Here is a 22,872-nt window from a genome sequence, read left to right on the forward strand (position 1 = left end):
GTAACTGTTTAGTCACAGGGACAGAAATTAAGGAGAGGGTGTGGGTAGTGGTCATCACTGGACTAGTAATCCCAACAACTAGGATAATGCCCATATTTGAAACTCATCATTGGATGCTGAAATTGGAATAGAAATCTGGAATTAAGCATCTAATGACCATGAAACAATTGTTGATTGTCATAAAAAAGTTCCCTAAATGCCCTTTTAGGGAAGGAAATCTGCTGTCCTTACCTGGTCTGGCCTATGTGACTTGAGGCACAGCAATCTGATTCTTAAAATGCCCTTTCAAGGGCAATTAGGAATGGACAATAAATGCTGGCCCAAGCAGTGACACCTACGTCACAAAACAGTAAAAAACCAGATCAAGTATAGTTCTGGATGAGGATAAATACTATCTAGGAGATAATGGAGCCTGCTTGGGTGGACAAGATTGGAATTTTAACAATGTCTTGTGTACATTTACAATGTATAAAGTGAACATTCATGATTTGGCAAAGTGCTGTCTCAAGACAATGGTCTCAGAACCTGCCCTTGAGTCATCTGTGATCAGTTTGTGGAACGCCACAGCACCACAGAACAATCTAGCCAACCTTGTCAAGCACCATCTGCCCCACATATGGCAAGAGTCTGCAGATCCCATGTTGGACTTATCAGCCATTTTAGAACCCACTAAAATCAGAGGGGAAGCAAGTCATCCTCAATTTCGATGCCCAAAACAACCAGGGAAGAAGTGGAAACAAAAACCCATGGCCAGAGGCATTGAAGATGCAGCAACATTTTTGCACACAATAACTAACAGCATGGTGTGTATATATATCATACTGATAAACTTTATTTGTTTGTAACTTTTATAAAAGTACAAGACATATACATTTAACAAACAGCAAGCAAGTCAGCAGGAGACTACAGTTAAATATGATTGAGGCAGCTGCAAGTTGCAAAATTAGCTTGACAATAGAAATATTTCATAGGTAAACACAATTATTACAGATAAATACAAGATAGACTGACCACAAGATGCTTCACATCTGATTTTCAAAAGGTTAATACCGCAGGATTGAAACAGCAACTCTGAGGTCACAATTCAACCTGATTATAAAGTTGAGGTTTAGTTGACAAATCAGGAAATGTGTCCACAGATGCACATTCGGGTCAATTTAAATTTCAGCTGATTATTTAGGATATGAAAAGCTAGCATCTAGTGAACTAGCTACCTGCCATTCAGGCACAAGGCTCTAAATGTCAGATCCTTCTTCTGGAAGATGCAAGAGATTCTCTTTTCCCTGCCGAAGAGCAGCATTTTGCAGTTCCAACATGACAATTTTCTCCTCCAACTCTTGGTTTCTTCTCTGAAGCTTGGCTGAAACAAGAAAGCTTAAGCTTTAGAAATCAGGCCCAAACCCTCATGTTTCATTTTCTCTCACTGCCTCCAAATCAATTTTTGGCATGCTGGAGATAGATCCTTAAACATCCACAATAACATTGTCTAACCCTGGAGAGCAATGTGCTGAACACCACAATATATAATAACAGTTTAAATGAGATGAGGAGGGGATTGGGAGCCTGAGGGAAAATTCAGAGCAGAGAACAGGAGGTGGAGAATGAGTGTGCAACTCAAAGACAGAAGCAGCACAGGTGAAAGTGTACAGCATAGGAATTTCAAAAGGTACTTATGAAAATGCAAGGAAAACAGTAAATAAAGCTGAGGGTACAGATAAATATCCTTGCTATAAAGGAAGGTTGTCTTAAATTGGCAATTCAACATCCCTCAACATAGGAATATCAGGTAGGATAAGGAGGGGAATTAAAAGGTGGGATGTGTAGCATCATTGGTAAAACAATTACAGTTGAGGGGTAATGTACAAAGTAAAGCATAAATGAGGCCACGTGAATTGAGCTAAGAAATAAAAGGGGCAGCCACACTGCTAGGAGTGTACTATAGACCCCAAAATAGTGGGAGTTCGAAGAGCAAATTGTAGACAGATTCCTAAGTGAAATAACAATAGAGCAGTAATTGATGGGGACTTCAATGACTGATATCAGTTGGGCTGAGTATGAACAATGTGAAAGGCAAAATTCATACACTGCATTCAAGCCAAGATTTTAGCCAGCCCATAAATCCAACCAGAGGGGTGCGAATCTAGATTTAGTTTTAGAAAATGAAGTCGAGCAAGTGGATGACGCAACAATAGGAGATCATTTTGAAGATAGTGACCATAATATAGTTTGATTTAACATCAATATTGGAAAGGACAAAGATAGAATAGGATGTAAAGTTCTAAATTAGGGGAATACAAATTTTACAAAGCTGGGAGATGAGCTGACTGGTTACATCTATTAGAAGCAAAAAACTTACATCTGTGCCGGGGCCGGGGGGGGGGGGGGGGGGGGGGTGCAGGAGAGAGAGAGAGAGAGGGAGAGGGAGGGGAGGAGGTGATATTCAAAGGCAAGATTTGACAAGCAGTGGTCCCACAAAGAAAAAGGTTGTACTGCCAAATCTAGAGCACCCAGTTATCCAGAAGCATACAGGTCAAGAGAGCAGGAAAATAAAGTTTGACATTCTGAAGATTTAATACTGTAGAAAGCCTAGAGGAATATATAAATTACGGGTGAAATAAAAATAGAAAATTAGGAAAGCAACAATGGATACAAAAAAAGGCCAGGTAAAAATCAGAAAATCCCAAGATAGTCTGACACATGAGTAATAACTAAGGAAAACATGGAACATCATATGTACATAGTAACTTGTGGCTGAATTCAGCAGATGTGGGTAGGGATCTGAATAAGTACTTTGGTCTCTGACTTCACAGAGGAATGATACATTCTAAAGGGTGCAAAATATGAGATTGAATAAGTATGAGAAGGACTGGAGAGACTTGCATCCTTGAAGGTGGATAAATCACCAGGGCCAGGTGGAGTGTATCCCAGGCTATTGAAAGTAGTCAAGAGAGAAAATAGCAAATGCTTTGAAGATCATTTTTCAATCCCCAGATGCAGGCAAGGTCTCAGAGGACAAAGTCTGTGGACATTGTACCATTATCAATAAAGTGGGGAGGGATAAGCTGGTCAGTCTGAGTATAGTGGTGGGCAAATTATTGGAAACAATTCTGATACACAGGATAAACTGTCACTTAGAAAGGGGCAGATTGATCAAGGTTAGGCAGCATGGTTTTGTTAGAAGATAGAATTAAGTTCCTCCCTTTATTTTCACCACACTGTTACAATGCATTTGAGAAGGGAAACAAAGGAAGACTCAAACAGATATTGAAAGGGGGGTGGGGAATGAGGGAGTATGGGATCTTGAAGTAGGGCCAGTATAGTCACGATGAGCCTCTCTCTGCACCATAACTTGATGGTTCTGTAATCACTGTTTAAATTATTGCCTAAATACAGGACCTTTTTGAATGCTAGTTTGCTTCCTGGATCTTACAGTAAGAAGTCTCACAACATCAGATTAAAGTCCAACAGGTTTACCTAATAGCAAACGCCACAAGTTTTTGGAACGCTGTTCCTTCATCAGGTGAGTGGAGAGTTCTGATCAGAAACAAGGCATGTAAAGGCACATACTGTTTACAGAATACTGATCTAAAGACGCGCATTCTAATCAGCATTCTGCAAACTGTGTATGCCCTGTTTCTGATCAGAACTCACCACTCATCTGACGAAGGAACAGCGTTCCAAAAGCGTGCGGCATTTACTACCAAATAAATCTGTTGGACTTTAACCTGGTGTTGAGACTTCTTACTGTGTTTACCCCAGTCCAACACCAGCATCTCCACATCCTGGATCTTAAACAGGGTAGCATAGTGGTTAGCATGACTGCCTCACAGCACCAGGAATGTGTGTTCAATTCCAGCCGCGGGTAATGAAGAGTCTGCACGGGTTTCCATTGGGTGCTCCTGATTCCTCCCACAGGTGGATTTGCCATGCTAAATTGCCAATAGGTTAGAAGAATTAGTGGGGTAAAGTGGGAACGTGACCTGGATACAGTTGTGAAGAGTCAGTGCAGACTTGATGGGCCAAATGGCCTCCTTCTGCACTGTAGGGATTCTACATGTCCACATGGCCTTGAAGGTGGAAAGGACAAGTGAACAAAGGTGGTCATGCATTACTGAGAATGCTTTCCTTTAGTGGGTGAGGTACTGAATGGTAAAGCATGGGTGTATTGATGGAATTGTATAAAACACTAGTTAGCTCACAGCTGGAATTGAGATTGTTCTAGTCACATCACAGCAAGGATGTCATTGTTTTGGGGAAGTGCAAAGGAGATTTACTTGAATATTGCCAAAACTTGAAAATTGCAGCCATGAGGAGAGATTGGATAGGCAAGGGTTATTTTCCTTTGATAAAAAACTAGGGGGTGATTTAATTAAGTTGTTAAAAAAAAAATGAAGGGCCCACACAGGGTAGACAGGAAAGGTTTGTTTCCCCTAGTTGAGGGGTCAATTACCAGTCAGCACAAATTGAAGGTGGTTGATAGAAAGACTAAAGGGCACACAGGGGTATCTGGAATTCATTGCCTATGTTAATGGTTGAGGATGAAACACCCAGCCCATTTACAAAAAGCTACCTGGATCTACACCTGAAATGTTGTAACCTGCAAGGCTATGGGACCAGGTCCTGAAAAGTGACTAGTTTATTTTCACTTGTTTTTGGTCAGTATAGACATGATGGGCCAAATGGCTTTTCCTGCACTGCGACTTTGTGGTTCTATGACCACATTGTTTAAATTAATGGCTTCAAATGGTACTTTATCACAGTGCTAGTTTGCTCCCTAAAATCTTAACTGGCACTTAGCAGGGTCAAGATGTCTTGATTTCATATTTGGCTGGCAGTTCAATAGTGATTTTAAAGACACCCATTATGGGAAAAGTGACCACAAGTGAAAAAAAGAGAGCTTAAATTCCCACAATATCACTACCTGCGTGACAAACTGTCAAACGGGTTTGTCTAGCTAGAATCGGCTGTGCTTGATCTCAAATACATGACTATACACCCAAGCCTATAACAATTGCATTTTTTGAGATACTTCCAACATGAAATTTGCTGTACAAATTGTGAATAAAAATGTAATGTTCTTCTTTAGCTAGACTATCCATTGAGATCAAATACTTTTTGCTGGTTGTTCGATATCGGACACAGTTTCTTGCCAACTCAAAAAAATGACAAACACCATATCCCAAATGTTTTGCTGAAGCATGACAGACAATTCTGTTAAACTGCAGAAGTTGATGTACAGACAACCTGAAGGCTAAATTTTGTGCCTTGCCAGGGGAGGAAAGCAAAAAACCCTACATTTCCTTGAGGGTTGATTAAAAGAATGGCCTGTGTAAAAGAAATAAAAATCAAGACTCTTACCCACTTCTTTCTGTTCAGATTTACATGTGTATTTTGCTGTTTTATTCTGCAAAGAGAGAACATTCTGAACAAGTAGAGCCCACCATTACAATTTAATTCTCTTTTCAAGCAACACAAAACTGTACAATGCAAAAACACAAGACTGGGCATTGAAGCATTACTCAAGATGACAGCCAACCAACAGGGAAGATATGATTAGGGGTTTTCTGGGAAAGAACACTTGAAAATGTCCCTTGTTGGATTGAGAAGTCCCAAATGGTACCCAAACAAAATCGACCTCAGCCAATGGTGTTTGGCTGGTCTGCTCTGAAGCCAATCTTGAGCTTTGGTGAAAGGAGATAGACAAACGAAAAAAAACAGGTGACAGTTCTCTATATCTATGGGACTTAAAATTAGAAACCAAAATATAACATCCAAATCAGTCTCCTGATGCTGTTTGCAGGAGCCTATTTGCATTCCCAATTAAAAAAGTGACCACGCTTCAAAAGCAAGTCAGTCATCAACACGAAGCATGTTAGGACTGGGATTGTGAAAGGTGCTACAAAAACCAAAGTCTTTTTCCTGCAAGGGAAAAATGTGTGCACAAAGCAGACATAGCAATTGGCCACTCTGCAGAATAATGAATCAAACATTCATGCACCCAAGTTTTTGATTTAAATACCACAGGTAGCCAATTTCTGACATCTTGTGTGTGTGTGTGTGTGTGTGTGTGTGTGTGTGTGTGTGTGTGTGTGTGGGGGGGGGGGGGGGAGGGGGGAGAGGGAGAGAAGAATCTTCCCATCAGTTTTTGTTTCATGTGGTCAAAGACATTTACATACCAATTTGACTTTTGGTTCCGAGGCTAGACTCTTTCCTGCCTTCACCCCCATCTTCTGCTTGCATTTTGCCAGTAATGGTTTTGTTTTCATTTGAAACTTGGTAGTCACCTCTCCTGTAAAATAAAGCAGTAGGATTTGACAGAATGGATTTTAAAAAGTGCAAATAAAAAGGAAGACACAATACTCAAAAAAAACTATCAAAACTAGAAAACAAAACAGCAGTCCCCAGAAAATTTTGTGGCAAGTAATGCTGCTTATACAAGACACATCCAAGGCAGAAAATGATAGCAAACCAATTGATAATTAAAACTGGACACTACTTACTAAAAGCACCACTGAAAACTGGTTCAGTCATACATGGTTCGTGAGGTCAAAACTGCATCAACCATAAACAAATGAACCAAACCACACAAGATTTAAAATCACTGGAGCTCTAAGGGAGTGGACACATTGTGTTAAGTAGAAAATACCCCAGTAGGGGAAGGCCAGCATTATTGAAATTAAAAAAGAGGATGCCAACTTTCAAGTTGCAGCCAATTTAAAGATGTACATTAGTCTTACAAACAGAAACAGTTAACAGGGAAATCAGCTTAGATATAGAGAAGCAAGTAAAACCACTCAATTCTATAGCAGGTTAATGCTGCTTTGGAATATGCTGTCATTTTGCCCCGACTTTAGCAATACTAGTTGTCCTTTTGATGGGCATATATCCTACTACTTCAGATGTGATGAGACTTTTGTAATTTAAAAGCATACTTTTGAAGGTACACTGCAATTAGTGCACTAGACAAAATGTGAACACGCTCAGACACTCAGATGGACACATGCACACCTCAAGAAAGGCCCCAGATATTTTTCCAAATAAATTTTGTGACACTTGCATTTCAACAGCTGTATAAAATGGTTAGGAATTAAGTGCGCAAAAGATGTATTCACTTATGATCTGGGTGCAATTGGTTTCAAGTTAGTATTCACCCCAGCAGGTAATATTCCCTGAAAATAATCCTAAAGACAGACTGTAAAGCCAATATAGAAAACAATGATTTAATTATACCAGCAGTCTTTGATTTCTTTGGGGGTGGACTTGGTGTCCTCTTCTGTTCCATTGCACTGTTGCGCCGTTTTATGCTGGTCACATCATTTTGAGAGGACAAAACTAAACAGTTGTCTTTCCGGTTGACATGTGGATGATCAACCTTACCTGTGGAAAAATAAGTTAAAATCGTAAATCTAAAATGGAGGAACATATTCCCACTGGACTAAATTGGAGGGGAATAGGAAGAAAATGAAGTGCAAAACAAAATTCACTAATTAAAAAGATCCTGGATGGGATTTAAGCCAACAAGATGATTTTGATCACTCACTTAACAGAATGAGCAGATAGCCAGAATAAACTTGTAACTTTTACAGAGCAACATCAGTTCAAAGATGGTACGAAATATAAAATGCAAGAACAAAGACAGAAATAACTAGTCAGGACCCAAATGGATTAATTTCAACACATTACATCTTCAATTATTCAGTTCTTAATATTAGAAGTCCAATAACATGGGTGGCAAGTTGGCAACGATTAGCACAGCTGCCTCAGTGCCAGGGACCCAGGTTCAATTCCTGGCTTGGGTCACCGTGGAGTCTGCACATTCTCTCATATCGCCATGGGTTTCCTCTGGTTTCCTCCCAGTGCGAAAGACGTGCTGGTTAGGTGCATTGGCCATGCTAATTCCTCCCTCTGTCCTTGAACAGGTGCCAGTGTAGCACAACTAGGCTATTTTCACAGTAGCTTTATTGCTGTGTTAACACAAGCTTACACGTGACACTAATAAATAAACATGAATCAATTATTTAGTGCTGCAAAGATTGATGGAAATTTGAACAAGGCGGCTTTGGAATGATAGCTTTAATGTATCTTAACATCTTTGAGTGCTGCAAAATTAACTGTCCAGTGAAATTGGATTTGTTCAGCCCCAAAGTATCTCCCTTAGCTAGGTAGGCAACAATAACATAGATCATCAACTCTACTTATTCACCCACACTGCTCTGCCAGAAAGTACATTGTGCTATATGGGGATCACAGATTCCCAAAAGTGAAATCTTCCTAAGAGCAATCCGCAATGGCAGCAAAAGGCATTTCTATGCATAGTTATTAGTTCAATGACTTAGGGTGATATTTTAAGAGGTCATGTTTAATTCTGGGAAGATTAAAAGTTTAATTGTAGAAAATGGATGGGAGAAAGCAACTAAAGCAGCTTGAACATGGAACAGATTGGGGCCATGTTGAGTGAAATGGGTTACAAGATCATAAAACAACACATGGGGCTCCTTACCAAGGGAATTAGAAATGAAGTGTCTACAATGCTTGCAAAGAAATGCAGCCCAGAGGATAGTTTTATTTTCAGGAGTTAGAGCCCTGGAAGTATACATCACCATGAAGATGGACAGAATTGTGGGTTTTGATTTCTCTGTGCATTTGCTTGGGGAGTGTTCTACAGTTTGGAAAGGGCTATATTGAAAAAAGTGCTGTTGTTGCTAGGCAGAAGTGTTGCTGTCTGCTGGCTCAGTATAGCTGGGGCTTGGAAGTCCTGAGAATGGGGCTAGTGGCAGGTCACTGGCTCTAACCTGAAACCGGGTTAGGGCCCAGGCACAGTCCTGGGAATCGCCTGTAGTTTGCAGTAGCCTGAGTAATTGGAGTTTGGTACTGCCCCTGGATTTCACCAGTCTGGTAAAGCTAGGCAGCTGTTGAAGAGCTGAAATTGTACAAGTCGAGGTGGGGATGCAGACTGAAATTCAGAGAATGGAGTCTCAGGAAATCAAGTTGTTTATGAATGCCTGGGTAGGCTGCTGAGTAATTCATAGAATCTCTCTGGGTTGCATTTGTTATTTTACAATGTGGTGTGCTTTATCAGTTTGTCTGTTAACTTGCATCTACCTTATATTAACTCATGTTCAGATGTTAATGAGCACAAGGTAGATATTGTAAATTGTCTCATCTTTTTGACATTGTATAGAAAAGTTAATTTTTGTTTGTTCAAAATAGGGGATCTGATGACTTCATTCTCTTATCAAGGGTTTTGAATCTCACCCTACTTTAAACATAACATTCTGGTCACCATTTTTATTTCCTTTGTCCAATTGCAGCCCCCCACATATTATAATTCTTGTCTGATTTTATTTGCTCTTAGCTCTGACAAAGGGCCATCCAGATTTCACATGTTGACTCTACTCTCTCCACAGATGCTGTCAGACCTTCTGAGATTTTCCAGCATTTTCTGTTTTTGTTTCGGATTCCAATGTCTGCATTATTTTGCCTTTATTTTTAAAAGCTGTGTACAATTTTGTTTTTTTTTGTTTGAGAAAGTATATATTTTCCTTAAAAGCAGTTCAGAGAACTTTGATTTACCTCATTCCTGGTGGTTGAGCAGCTTATCTTAAGAATACTTGATGGGTTGGGCCTATATCCATCAGCTTTTGAAGGTTAGAGGATTGAGAGTTAATCTTATTGAAACATGAAATCCTGAGGGAACTTGATAAGGTAGCTATCAAGAGAATGTTTCCAATTAGTTTTTTTTATTTGTGGAACATTTATTGCCCATCCCTAGGCACCTGAGGGCAGTTGAGATTCAACCACATTGCTGTGTTTCTGGAGTCACATGTAGAATAGATCAGGCAAGGACAGCAGATTTCCTTCCCTAAAGGGTATTAGTTATGGCCAATGCACATAACTAGCGCATCTTTCATACTGTGGGAAGAAACAGGAACACCTAGAGGAAATCCACGCAGACACAGGGAGAACGTGCAGACTCTGCATAGACAGTGACCCAAGTCAGGAATCGAACCCAGGTCCCTGGTGCTGTGATGCAGCAGTGCTAACCAATGTGACAAGTTTTTTTATGCCATCCTTAAAGTTTGTAGGGGCATGGCATTATGGTATTATCATTAAACTAGTAATAGACACCTAAATAATGCTGTGGAGACCAGGGTTCGAATCCCACCATGGCAGATGGTGAAATTGGAAATGAATAAAAATCAGGAATTAAATGTCTAATGATAGCCATAAATCCACTGCTAAGAAAACCAATCTGGTTTGCCTTACCTACAGGTGATTCCAGATCCTAAACTAAATGGCCAGCAAGCTACTCAGTTCAAGAGGCAACTAGTGATCAGCATTCCCATGAATTAAAGAAACACATTTAGTCCTGTATTAAATGAAGGTTGATTAGTGAACATGAGGTTTTACCTTTCAGGATCCTTCCACAATTTAATCAACAAGGTGCACAATATTTACCTATATCAGGAAGCTTAGAGTCTGCTTTTGTTGCCTGCACAGTTAGTTTTGATGTTACCAGTGAAGATTGTTTCCTTACTTCAGGTATCTTTGAGATAGCTTTAGTCAAAAGTTGATTACTTTCCACTTTAAGAGGTATCTGGAAATGAGCATAATTTACAACCAAAGATTTTTTTTAAATAAGAAATAGTGTACAGAGATACTGTCAACAATATATTATGCAGGGATAATAGTGTTAAGAATTAGGCAATTAAAAAACTATTAAGTGATTTGAAGATCTGTGTGAATATGCACTTAGTGATCTTGAATTTCCAGGGACTTGTAGCCATTCAATAAAGCCAAAAAACAAAAACTCTCTAACTTACAGACGGCCAACCAACACTGAATCAAGGCAAACATTGCACACAATTATTAGACATTATAAAATGGCCAGCTCAAGTGAAATGCCAAATGTTGCTTAAAATGTGGTTGTGAAAATACAACTTACTTTTGTAGTGACTGTAGTGTGGCATGACGGAACTTTGTTATGCGTTGTACTTTGCCCAATCCCTTTTGCACTGTTCGGTCTTCCTGATGCTATACGAGGTTTTGGAATGTGCATCTTTGAAAAACTAGGTGGTTGCATTGGAGGTTTTCCTCCTCTTCCCACAGAAGCAGAAGAACCTACTTTACAGGTTCTAACAGGTGGTAGTGGTATAGAATCATTTTGAGCTCCATATTTGTGCACTTCAGACACAGGTGCTTGACTAACATTTTTCCTTATGATGCCAGGGAGACGAGAAACATGTTTTAAGGAATTCTCAGCTGCAATTTTGGTTTGCTGCAATCGCAGTCCAGGTCTTGGTGCATTTGAATCTTTTCCAGGACAGGTTTTAATTTCAGTGACAGTAGTCTCAGAGCTTCTGCAGACATCTTTAGTGCTGTCTTGTTCCTCTGGGCACTCACCCACGCCATTACCCACACTATCCTGAAGTGTGGAGGTTGAAGCCAGAAAAGAATGGTCAAGTCGTAGATATTCTGGAAAACTCTGTCTCCCTGTAAAGCACGGAGTAGACATGCAATGTGGAGCCCATTCTGAACTCACAATATCAACTAAATCTGCCTGCTCACAAATACTTAGTTCTTTGTTCTGGGAGGTTTCTCTCAAATGTGCACAATCACGTTTAGACAATTCTGTAGAACAGTTGACATTACCTCCTTGATTTGTTTCATTAGATATTTTATTCAAGCATATGGAATCACCCCCCTTCTCTAAATTCAGAGTTAAATTTGAGATGCTACTTTTGCCACTCTGCTTCACTTGCTCCAACTCCGATCCACAATCTGGAGCACATTTTCTCACAAACCTAGCTTCAGTCAAGCTTCCTGAAGCTACAGACAGTCTGCAATCAGGCAAGTTAGTTAATTTACTGGGCTTATTTTCTGAACTGTTGCCATGCTTTGATGCAAATATAGCACTGCAATCATTGACGTTTACAATTCCATGCAATTGCTCTCTGTCACTCCTAGGTAAAAGCAGCTCACAATCAGATAAGACAGGTGCTTTGCAATCATTTTCAAGATTACCCTCATGTGGTGGGGCATCAAATGTTGCATTTTTGTGGTCATCCACAGTTGTACTATTTGACTGCAGCAGCTCACAATTGGACAAGACTGGCAACTCATTTTCAGGATTACCTTCCTGTGGTGGTGCATCAAATGTTGCATTTTTACAGTCATCCACAGTTGTGGTACTATTTAACTGCAGCAGCTCAAAACTGGATAAGACTGGCAAATCATTTTCAGGATTACCTTTCTGTGGGGGTGCATCAAATGTTGCATTTTTATGGTCATCCAGATTTGTGGTATTATTTAACTGCAGCAGCTCACAATTGGATAAGACTGGCAAATTATTTTCAGGATTACCTTCCTGTGGGGGTGCATCAAATGTTGCATTTTTATGGTCATCCAGATTTGTGGTATTATTTAACTGCAGCAGCTCACAATTGGATAAGACTGGCAAATCATTTTCAGGATTACTTTCCTGTGGGGGTGCATCAAATGTTGCATTTTTATGGTCATCCACAGTTGTGGTACTATTTAACTGCAGCAACTCACAACTGGATAAGACCAGTGCATTACTATCATTTTTAAGCTTAATTTCACTTGGTTGTGCATCAAATGTTGAATTTTTATGATCATCCATGGTCATGGTACCATTTAGTTGCATCATCTCTCTCACAGATAGAGGCAGTCTGCAACTGGACAAGTTAGTTACCTTGCCATCATTGCCCAAATCTTCATATTTTGATGTTTCGAATGTTGTATTTTTATGATCATCCACAGTCACGGTACCATTTAACTGCACTACAGCTTGCTTGTCGTTGGCCTGGAGGTTATTCCCAAAAGTGCTTTCATGTCCTGATAACTCAAATGTTGCATTTTTATCTTGCACAGTTATTGTTTCATTCAGCTGGATTAAATCAGGTGTAGCAAGAGATGGCTTGTAATCTACCAAAACAGGTGCCTTTGTTTCATTGTCAAAACTGCCTTTGTGAATTGGCAAAATTAGGTTTTCATCACTTTGCATGCTTCTTTCAAACAACTGATCTACCTTAGATAGCAAATTGCAATCAGACAAAGTCTTGGCAGGCATGAAACTTTCACAAGAAGCATCACCTCTTACACCTAAAGGTTGTGTATTTGATGTACCATTCCCTTTGATTTCAGTCAACTGGATTAAATCTACTGTCGGTGGGAACGGCTCACAGTTGGATATGGTGGGTGACTTGCTGAGGACATTGTGGGAATAGACATCATGCTTTGGTGCATCATCTTCATGGTCATTTAGGTCACTTGGCACCATGGTTTCATTTAGTTGAATCAAATTTCTTGCAGGGGACCAAGGTAGAGTTTCAGTTTCAATATAATCATTATTCATCTTAGCACTAACAGATGAATCTTCAGTTTTGATTTCTGCTTCAGAGAGAACTAGTTGACGATTGTCATCTGTTAAGCCTTCCTCTTGCAGTTTTAAGGTGCTGCCACCACCAAGTGGCAATTTTGCAGGAGAGGTTTCGGAACAACAGGAGAACACTGAGCAGTCAAATGGTACAGGTTCCTCATTTATCATGGAAACATTGGCAGCAGGAATAGGATTTATGGCATCAACTGTACAGAGAGGAGAGGTCTCACTTTTACTACTTAACTCAGCAGCTATATGTAGACATTCTTCTGCAACAAAACTGCTGAATAAGGGTGATACATAACTAGCTTCCATAAGTTGTGGTGGGCAATGGGCTGATTGCATGCGCTCATGTTCAAATATACTGTCAGACACACTAGTGTTGGGCACATTTTGTTGTAGCAACACCCCATCAACATTTTTTGTTTTTAGAGGAATCTGCCTTGTACTCTTGTCACCAGAACTTGGAAGGCAGTATGTTGCATTCAGAGAATTTTCATTTGGGAGTGCAGCCATTTTGCATTTAATATCCTTTCTTCCACTCAACTTTTGGGTAGAATTTAGACCAAGGGATCCTCTGCCAAATGGCCTGTTTTTGACATTCGAGACACTTAACGCTCGTTTCTCAAAAACCTTTGTACTCTCAAAAGTTTTCAAATTATTGGTACTAAGTTTCTGCTGCCTCAATTCAGTTTGTGGAATTTTTGAGCAACCTTTCCATGGATTTTCTCTGGTCAACAGTGAATGTCTATATTGTGATGGAGCTACACTGTTCCTCTTAGAAGCAGCAAAAGCAACTGTGTTACTGGAAGTTTTAGTGGAAATACATGTTGAAGCACGACGCTTTGGGGTAGCTAATGAAGCCTTCATTGAACACTGTCTGGGCGAAGTTGACGTTTTTCAGCATGAAGGCAAGGAAAGAACAAAATCTCATCAGTAACAATCTATATAAAAACAGCTCAGCAACAATGTACATGTGGGTTGAAAGAACACAGCACACAAGCATTTAAGAGATTTATCAGTACATTAGTTCAATTTTTGTCATTTGATGTATAATTTGATGTGAAAAGAGTAGAATGTTCTAATTGCTTAGTCCTGGAAGTGATCATTTCTAACATGTGCAAGGCAGGATGGACCAAGAGAGAGAAATTTTCCTCATTCTGACTGGATATCTTCAAAAACAGTTGAATTGTGAAGGCAAACAAAATTTGACAGAAAAGATGAAAAATCAAAGATGATTTGGAAGACAGGACTTGGACGTTGGAGAAGGCAGGTTAGTCCTTTACGATCATGACTGATCCGGTTGTGGTCCCAACTGTCTCATCGCAGAAAAAACGATTTTTATTTTCATCTTGGAAAGTAGACCTCTTATGCCTAAACTGTCTTTCAATAAAGGGAGAGGATGGCTTAGTGTTATTATCACTAGACTAGACTATTAATCCAGAAACTCAGCTCATGTTCTGGGGGCCAGGGTTCAAATCCCACCACAGCAAATGGTGGAATTTGAATTCAATAAAAGATATCTGGAATTAAGAATCTACTGAAAACCATGAAACCATTGTTGTTTGTCAGAAAAACCCATCTGGTTCACCAATGCCCTTTAGGGAAGGGAATCTGCTGTCCTTACCTGATCTGACCTACGTGTGACTCCAGAAACACAGCAATGTGGTTGAATCTCAACTGCCCTCAGGCTCCTAGGGATGGGCAAAAGATGTTCCACAAATAAAAACTAATTAGAAACATCCTCTTGATATCTATCTTATCAAGTTTCTTCAGGATCTCATGCTTCAATATGATTAACTCTCAATCCTCTAACCTTCAAAAGCCGGTGGATATAGGCCCAACTCATCAAGTATTCTTAAGATAAGCCCCTCGACCACCAGGAATGAGGCAGATCAACATTCTCCAAACTGCTTCTAAGGAAAATATATACTTTCTCAAATAAAAAATACCAAAAATATTCACAGTTTCTTAAAATAAAGGCAAAATACTGCAGATACTGGAATCAAAACAAAAACAGAAAATGCTGGAAAATCTCAGGTGGTCTGACAGCATCTGTGGAGAGAGTAGAGTCAACATTTGAAATCTGAATAGCCCTTTGTCAGAGCTAAGAGCAAATAAAATCAGAAGAATTATAATATGTGGGGGTGGGGTAGGCCTGTAATTGGACAAAGGAAATAAAAATGGTGAAGGCTGAGAAAGATGCTGAAGTGTCCATTAAAATGATCAGAATGTGTGAATGGCATTTCAGAGGTACAGATTGGAAGGGACGATCTGAGAAATGTGGAAGATGCTCCGAAAGGGGGGAAAGAAATGGAGGGGGGGGTGCAGAAAGACCTCGGTGGAAAGAGTTAAAGCCACGATGAAGAGCAAGACTGAAAAATTGTAAGAATGAAAAGTGATAAAAATGGATGAAGGAGATGAAAAATGAAATTATATAAATGGAAATGGGGTGAAGGGGAGAGTTTGTGCTGTGAAGTGGTTGAACTCAATTTTCAGTCTGGAAGGGTAAACTGCCCAATCAGAAGCTGAAGTGCTGTTCTTCCAGTTTGCAACGGGGTTCACTAGAGATTTGCAAAAGGCCAAGGATGAACAGGAGAGCAGGGTGGTGTATTACTATACCAGGAACATCTGGGTCCTGCATGCAGATGGACAGTATTTTAGGTGTGATCCTGTCAAGGTCCTGTACAGCTGCAGTACACTCAGTACTTCCTACTGGGGTGAGGAAAGGGGTGGCATTGGAGAATTAACGGCACGGCAAGCAGCCACAAAAACAGAAGTAAAGACACAGGATTTCATTTTATTCATTGGATGTAGACATCACTGGCTAAGCCAGCAACTATTGTCCACCCCAACCCTCGAACCAAATGGCTTGCTAGGCAAGTTTAGAGGGCAGTTAAATGTCAACCAAGTTGCTGTGAATCTGGAGTCGCATGTAGGCCAAACCAGATGGGATGGCCTCTTTTAGGTATCACAGATGTTGGCCTCTTAAGGTCAAACCAAATAACAAACTCAAGTTAAGTCAGGACAAAGTAAAGGGACAGCTCCCCAAAAGGAGGGGAAACAGCCCGAACAAAATCAAAGTACAAAGGAAACTTGAAAACATCAGATTAGTGTGTGATTATTACAGTTGATAATGCACCACAGCTCCTGCTGTGCCCAATGGGCATAGAAGGCATCAATTGTGCCCATGGACGCCACATGCTCCCTCTCCAGGGACATCTGGCTGCAAACGTAGCCACGGTAGAGGGACAGACAGTCAGCCCCCTCAATCGCTCACTGCCTGGACCTGTAAATGGCCTGTTTCGCCAGGCCCAGGAGTAGGTTCACGAGGAGGTCACCATCCCGACCCACCCCTCTCCGCACCAGGTGTCCGTAAATCAGGAACGTGGGACTGAAGTGCTAACAAAACATTAATAAAAGGTTCTTCAGGAAAACAAAAAGGGAGTGCAACCTAAGACAAGAAACATAGACGTTGTCCACAGAAGGAGCAAGTTTCGGAGCCCGTAAACCAGTGAATCCTACGGTTGTGCATAACTGCTGCATGCATCACTCTCCACCCCAGGTCCCTGATGTAATTGGGGGAGATCCCTCCATAAAGGAATCTCCACCAGGGACCTCCGCTGCCCAATGGCAACAAGGTCCGCCAAGGTGTATCCGGGAGACAGGCGAGGACGCAGTAGTGGAAGGCGCGCAGCAGCAGCCTGTACAGGAAATGCCTCTGCGCTGTGGAAAAGGCAAGGAGGACATTTCCACGAGGCGGCTCATGCTGTGGGGCACCTGACCCGAGGAGGGGGGCTGAGGCTTTCGGCCAATGTGGAATTCCATCCGGGCAGAGGAACGCTCAGGCGGCATCCCACCGCATGCCTACACCGCCTCAAGACCACTTTCAAGACCAAGTACGACCATCCTAAAGTCTTGGAAGGCTTTGGCCGTGCGCCAGACGGACACCCTGGCGCACTCAGCCAGATTGCGGGGCAGCACAGTGGCAGTGGTTAGTACTGCTACCTCACAGCACCAGGTACCCAGGTTCGATTCCTGGTTTATGCAAACTCCACACAGACAGTGACTCATTCTCCCCATGTCTGCTGGGGTTTCCTCCAGGTGCTCTGGTTTTCTCCCAGTCTGAATGACATGCTAGTTAGGTGCATTGACCCAAACAGGTGCTGGAGTGTGGCGACTGGGAGAATTTCACAGTAACTTTATTGCAGTGTTGATGTAAGCCTTACAAACAAATAAAACTTATAAACTTCTTCCCTGAAGGACATTAGTGAACTAGGTGAGTTTTTATGACAATCAACAATGGTTCCATGGTCATTAGACTGTTTAATTTCAGATTTTATTTGATATAAACTTCACCATTTGCTATGATGAGATTTAAACCTAGATCCCCAGAGCACTGCTGTTGGCTCTGGCCTACTAGTCCAGGGACAATATCATTACACCACCTCCCCACAAGTCAGTTAAAAAAGACAAGATTTTCTAGTTGGAGAAGAAACTTTGATAAGAAAAAAATGTAATGACAAAGGAATTACCAACGATGCTCTCACACAAACTCCACCCCCAAAAAAAGCTTCCAATCCACAACCTATAAAGGACAGGACAAAAATAAGCCTATGAAGGCAAGTAACAAAGGATGAGTGAGGAAGGGAGTAATAGAAACTACATCTGAGAATTAGTGGACACAACAGACACTCGAGAGTATCAGTGCTTCCCTGACATTAAAATTTCAAAGTTTTCAAAATGTCATTCTCAAACCACACTTGGAAATGACTTATCCAAGCTTGAGACTACGTTGGGAAGAACATGCAGTCACTGGCAAACTTAATTACTGGAGTGAAATGCCATATCAATGTAACAAGATTATCAGGACTTAATGCAATCATCAAAACATCAAACCAATCAACTCAATCTGCAGTACTACAACCTTCCACAGTATGCGCATTCCTCTAATCTTGGCAGTTAGTACATGCACAATCAGCATACAGTGCTTAGCACTGCTGCCTCAGTACCAGGGACACGGGCTTGATTCCAGCCTTGGGTCACTGTGTGGAGTTTGTATGTTTTCCCTGTGCCTGTGTGGGTTTCCCCTGGTTTCCTTCTACCGTCAAAAGGTGTATAAATTAGGGAGATTGTCTATGCTAAATTGCCCCTTAGGATCAGGGATTAGCAGGGTGCAAATATAGCATTACAGGGATAGGGCCTGGGTGTGATTGTTGTCAGTGCAGGCTCAATGGCCCAAATAGCCTCTTTTTGCACTGAAGGGATTCTAAGATGTCCATGTATCACAACTACTCCACCAGTGTTAGGAGTGCCTACAGTTGCTCAGTCGCTAATTCCTGGGATCTCTTCCCTAGACCATGATACCTCACTCCCCCCTCTGATACATCCTTTGAAATCTACCTATCTGACCAAGGTTTTGGTCAAATAAGATAAAGCAAAATCCTGCAGAAACAAAAACAGAAAATGCTGGAAAATTTCAGCAGGTCTGACAGGTCCACACAGTGGTTCAATTCCTGGCTTGGGTCACTGTCTGTGTGGAGTTTGCATGCTCTCCCCGTGTCTGCATGGGTTTCCGCCAGATGCTCTGTTTCCTCCCATGAACTGAAAGGCGTGCTGGTTAGGTGCACTGACCCAAACAGGCGCAGACTGTGGCAACTAGGTGGCTTTCACAGTAACTTCATTGCAGTGTTAACGTAAGACTTTATGTGACTATTAAATAAACTTTACTTTAGCATTTGTGGGAAGAGAATAGAGTCATGGATCCCAGTCTGGGCGACCCTTCATCAGAGCCACCTGATCCAACACCACCTTGGGCAGCTCAGGCTCGTACTTTGTTTGGTAATGTTTGTGAAAAGCCTCAGGGCATTTTTATCAGAGACCATTTTTATCAGAGACTAGAGCCAGTGGAGTACAGAGTGGCTCTGACAAAGAGCCATCTAGACGTCTACAGCTCCACTCTCTCTCTACAGAGGCTGTCAGCCCTGCTGAGAGTTTCCAGCATTTTCTATTCTGGTCTGAGTGCAGACCCTGTCGGAACGTGGAGACAGTTAACCTCCCAACTAAGGGAGCTACAGAAAAATGCCCAATACAAACCTCCCCGACATGGCCATCCTGAGTCCTGCCGTGCCGCTGACAGAGCGCAGTCTGCTGCAGTACGTGCGGCTTCAGCAGCAGCAGCAGCTCCGGGTTCAAGCAGACAAATCGGGCTCCAGGGTCAGGCAGACAAACCGACTCCGGATTCACACAGACAAACAGCCGCTGGAAGCCGGCGCCGCCATTTAAACTGGAGGCCCCACCCCCTCCCGTCAGCCCGCTCCGGCTCTCGCGAGATCTCCGCCCCAACGGTCGCCCGATTCAAATTCCAGGAGCGAGGCGGACACCCGCTGTCACCATGGAAACCAACCGCCCTCGATTTCGCCGTCACCGTGGAAACCGACCGCCCCGACATCTCCTGTCACCATGGAAACCCAACGGCAAGCCAAGGTCTCACGAGAGCTGGCTCGGAGGAGGAGCAGAGCCAGTTTGAAATGGCCGCGGGTTATTTCAGGGGCGAGTTTCCCGCTTCTACCCACACTGGGGGAAAATAGGACACTGACACCCGCTGTCCGGGTATGGATTTACCTTGTTGGTCCTGACTGGAGATATTTGCCTATAACTAATCTTTCATATTAGGGTGGCATAGCGGTTAGCAGTGCTGCTTCACAGCGCCAGGGATCACTGCCTGTGTGGAGTTCGCACATTCTCCCCGTGTCTGCGTGGGTTTCCTCCGGGTGGCCCAGTTTCCTCCCACAGTCTGGTTAGGTGGATTGGACATGCTAAATTCTCCCTCAGTGTATTTGATTTATTATTGCCGCATGTATTGGGCTACAGTGAACAATATTGTTTCTTGTGCACAGACAATACATACGATATCTACAGTACACAAGGGAGAAAGAAAGGAGAATATAGTGTTACAGCCATAGCTAGGGTATAGAAAAAGATCAACTTAATATATAGTAGGACCATTCAGAAGTCCTTTGACAGCAGAGAAGAAGCTCTTCTTCAGTTGGTGGTCATGTGTTGTCAGACTTAAAATAGCATGGAAAATATGTTAGGTTAAAGAGATGGGGCCTGTGTGTGATTGTTGTCAGTACAGGCTTGATGGGCTGAATAGTCTCCTCCACTGTAGGGATTCTATGCTTTTAATTTCAAAATAAATTCTAATGGTGAAATTAAAGGCAGATTCCTCTTAATGACATGAAAGGTGTAGATGTGATGGTCCAACAATGTTAGTTAAAAGTTAAAGTCAGTTTATTAGTCAGGCTTACATTAACATTCGCCATTGGGCGATCGAGGGGGCTGGCCATCCTGACTGCCCATCTACCGCGGCTACGTTTGCGGCTAGGTGTCCCTGGAGAGGGAGGATGTGGTGTCCGCGGGCAATGTTGAGGCCTTTCACGCCCGCTGGGCACCGCAGGGGCTGAGGGGCTTTATCGACCCCGACAATCAGTTTGATTTGATGTGTCTTAAGTTTCCTTTGTACTTTTGTTTTTGTTTGGGCTGTTCCCCTTCCTTTTGGGGAGCTGTCCCTTTTACTTTGTCCTAATTTAGTTTGAGTTGGTTTATTTGGTTTGACCATAAAAGAGGACATAAACATTGCAATGAAGTTACTGTGAAATTGCCCTAGTCGCCACAGTCTGGTACCTATTTGCGTCAATGCAGCCAACCAGCACATCTTCCAGAATGTGGGAGGAACCTGGAGGAAACCCACACAGACATGGGGAGACTGTGCAAACTCCACACAGGCAATGATCCAAGCTGGAAATTGAACCCAGGTCCCTAGCACTGTGAAACAGCAGTGTTAACCACACTGCTACTATGCTGGCCCACTGTGCTGTCCCAATAATATATCTGAACATGAGCACACAATCTGCCCATTACCCACTTTGCCTTATAAAACTTAATCACTTCTCACCTTTACTCAGCAGATTTGTTGCAGAATAATGTCTACATATAGCTGCTGAGCTAAGTAATAAAAATGAGCCCTCTCCTCCACACAGTTAATGCCATAAATTCTGTGACCAATAATTCCATGATGAATGAGATTTCTGTACTGTTGGACAGTAACCTTCAGCAAAATTGCCACTTGGTGGCAGCATTTCAAAGTTGCAAGAAGATGACAAAGTTAGCTGAAGGATACTAATTTTCACCAGAGCAGAAATCAAAACTGAAGACTTGCCTGCTAGTGCTCAGATGAATAATGACTGTATTGAGATTGGAAGTCTGCCTTGGCCCCTTCAGGAGATTTGACCCAGCTAAAGGAAACCATAAATGACTTTGGAGATGATGCAACAGTGCAGAATGCATAATGTGCTGAACAAGTTGCCCACTGTATTCAGTTGCAAGCTGACTCTATTTGCAGTCAATGGAATCCAGTTGGTTGAAACTATGACTGAGATAAAGTGCAACCTTTGATTGAAAGCAGCTTTGGAAATGAGCTCAAGGGCTCTTGTTTTGTCAAATTGCAACTGGGGCAGTTAAATGGTAAATTGTGCATGACTATAAAAATACATCCTTTGTAGTAAAACATAAAGACCATCTTGATGGGGACAGCAAAGCATCTGCCTTATCTATCTAGAAGTAAGAGTGCAGTTAAATGGCACCATAGCTGTTTGTGACCAAAAAGCAGCATTTGACACTGTTGAGGACTGTTTGGAAAATAATCCCCAGCAAATTGCTCAATTGCAAGCAACTTTGACCTTCAGGAGGTACGAATGAAGCCAGGCGGACTCTCAAGAATCATAAACTCTGGATGTGGATCAATGTTGGAGCATGTTGGATTACTATCTGCTCCAGTGTCAAATTCAACTCTTTGAGTTAGAGAAGAGGACTCTATATGTGAGAGTAAAATATTTAGTGAAGAAAATCAAGGATGTGGTGTCAGCTGTTCCACAGAATGGCAAAAAGGAGCTTGTATTCTTAAATAAAAGTCTGCATTAGAGAGACACCTCTCAGAAAAAGGAACTAAGTATTTGTGAGGTTTAGTTGATATGATGAGTTCAGAATGGGCTCCATATTGCATGTCTACTCCATGCTTTACAGGGAGGCAGTGTTTTCCAGAATGTCAAAACAGACCACTTTTCTCCAGCTTCAACCCCCACATTTCAGAGTAGTGGGTAATGGAGTGGGTGAGTGCCCAGTGGAACAAGGAGTGGGGGCAGGGAGGCGATGGCTAGTGGTATTATCATTAGACTGTTAAACCAGAAACTCAGCTAATGTTTCTGGGGATTTCGAATCCTGCCATGGCAGGTGGTGGAATTTGAATTCAATAAAAAAATCTGGAATTAAGAATTTGCTGATGGCCATTAATCGGTTGTTAAAAAATAACATCTGGTTCACTAATGTCCTTTAGGGAAGCAAATCTGTCGTCCATACCTGGTCTGGCCTACCGGTGACTCCAGAACCAGAAAAATGTAATTGACTCTCAA

The 22,872-nt window shown here is 41.8% G+C and overlaps 1 protein-coding gene and 1 long non-coding RNA gene across 2 annotated transcripts; both read right to left on the reverse strand.

Annotated features, from left to right (window-relative positions):
* Window positions 1–836: 836 nt before the first annotated feature.
* On the reverse strand, window positions 837–6,284 carry LOC145342708 (uncharacterized). Its single transcript, XR_013886591.1, has 3 exons — window positions 6,177–6,284; window positions 5,359–5,404; window positions 837–1,360 (listed from the first exon to the last, which is right to left on the reverse strand). It is a non-coding gene; the product is annotated as an uncharacterized LOC145342708 (long non-coding RNA).
* Window positions 6,285–6,598: 314 nt separating this feature from the next.
* Window positions 6,599–19,604, reverse strand: LOC145342474 (uncharacterized). The gene is made up of 5 exons (XM_080188036.1): window positions 19,499–19,604; window positions 10,946–14,278; window positions 10,459–10,597; window positions 7,231–7,377; window positions 6,599–6,609 (listed from the first exon to the last, which is right to left on the reverse strand). Exons 2-5 carry the CDS (start codon window positions 14,270–14,272, stop codon window positions 6,599–6,601), a joined length of 3,624 nt encoding a protein of 1,207 aa, XP_080044162.1. The 5' UTR covers window positions 14,273–14,278; window positions 19,499–19,604.
* Between the last annotated feature and the right edge of the window lie 3,268 nt (window positions 19,605–22,872).

Source organism: Carcharhinus amblyrhynchos, chromosome 4 (genome assembly GCF_965287045.1).
Source record: "Carcharhinus amblyrhynchos chromosome 4, sCarAmb.v2.hapA, whole genome shotgun sequence".
Lineage (NCBI taxonomy): Eukaryota > Metazoa > Chordata > Chondrichthyes > Carcharhiniformes > Carcharhinidae > Carcharhinus > Carcharhinus amblyrhynchos.

Coding starts and splice junctions, on each gene's coding strand:
- LOC145342474 (XM_080188036.1), bottom strand. CDS start 14,272: ATGAAGGCTTCATTAGCTACCCCAAAGCGTCGTGCTTCAACATGTATT. Junction 10,598..10,945: donor ACACTACAGTCACTACAAAA/GTAAGTTGTATT, acceptor GCTCATTTCCAG/ATACCTCTTAAAGTGGAAAG. Junction 7,378..10,458: donor CTCTAAGCTTCCTGATATAG/GTAAATATTGTG, acceptor ATTTTTCCACAG/GTAAGGTTGATCATCCACAT.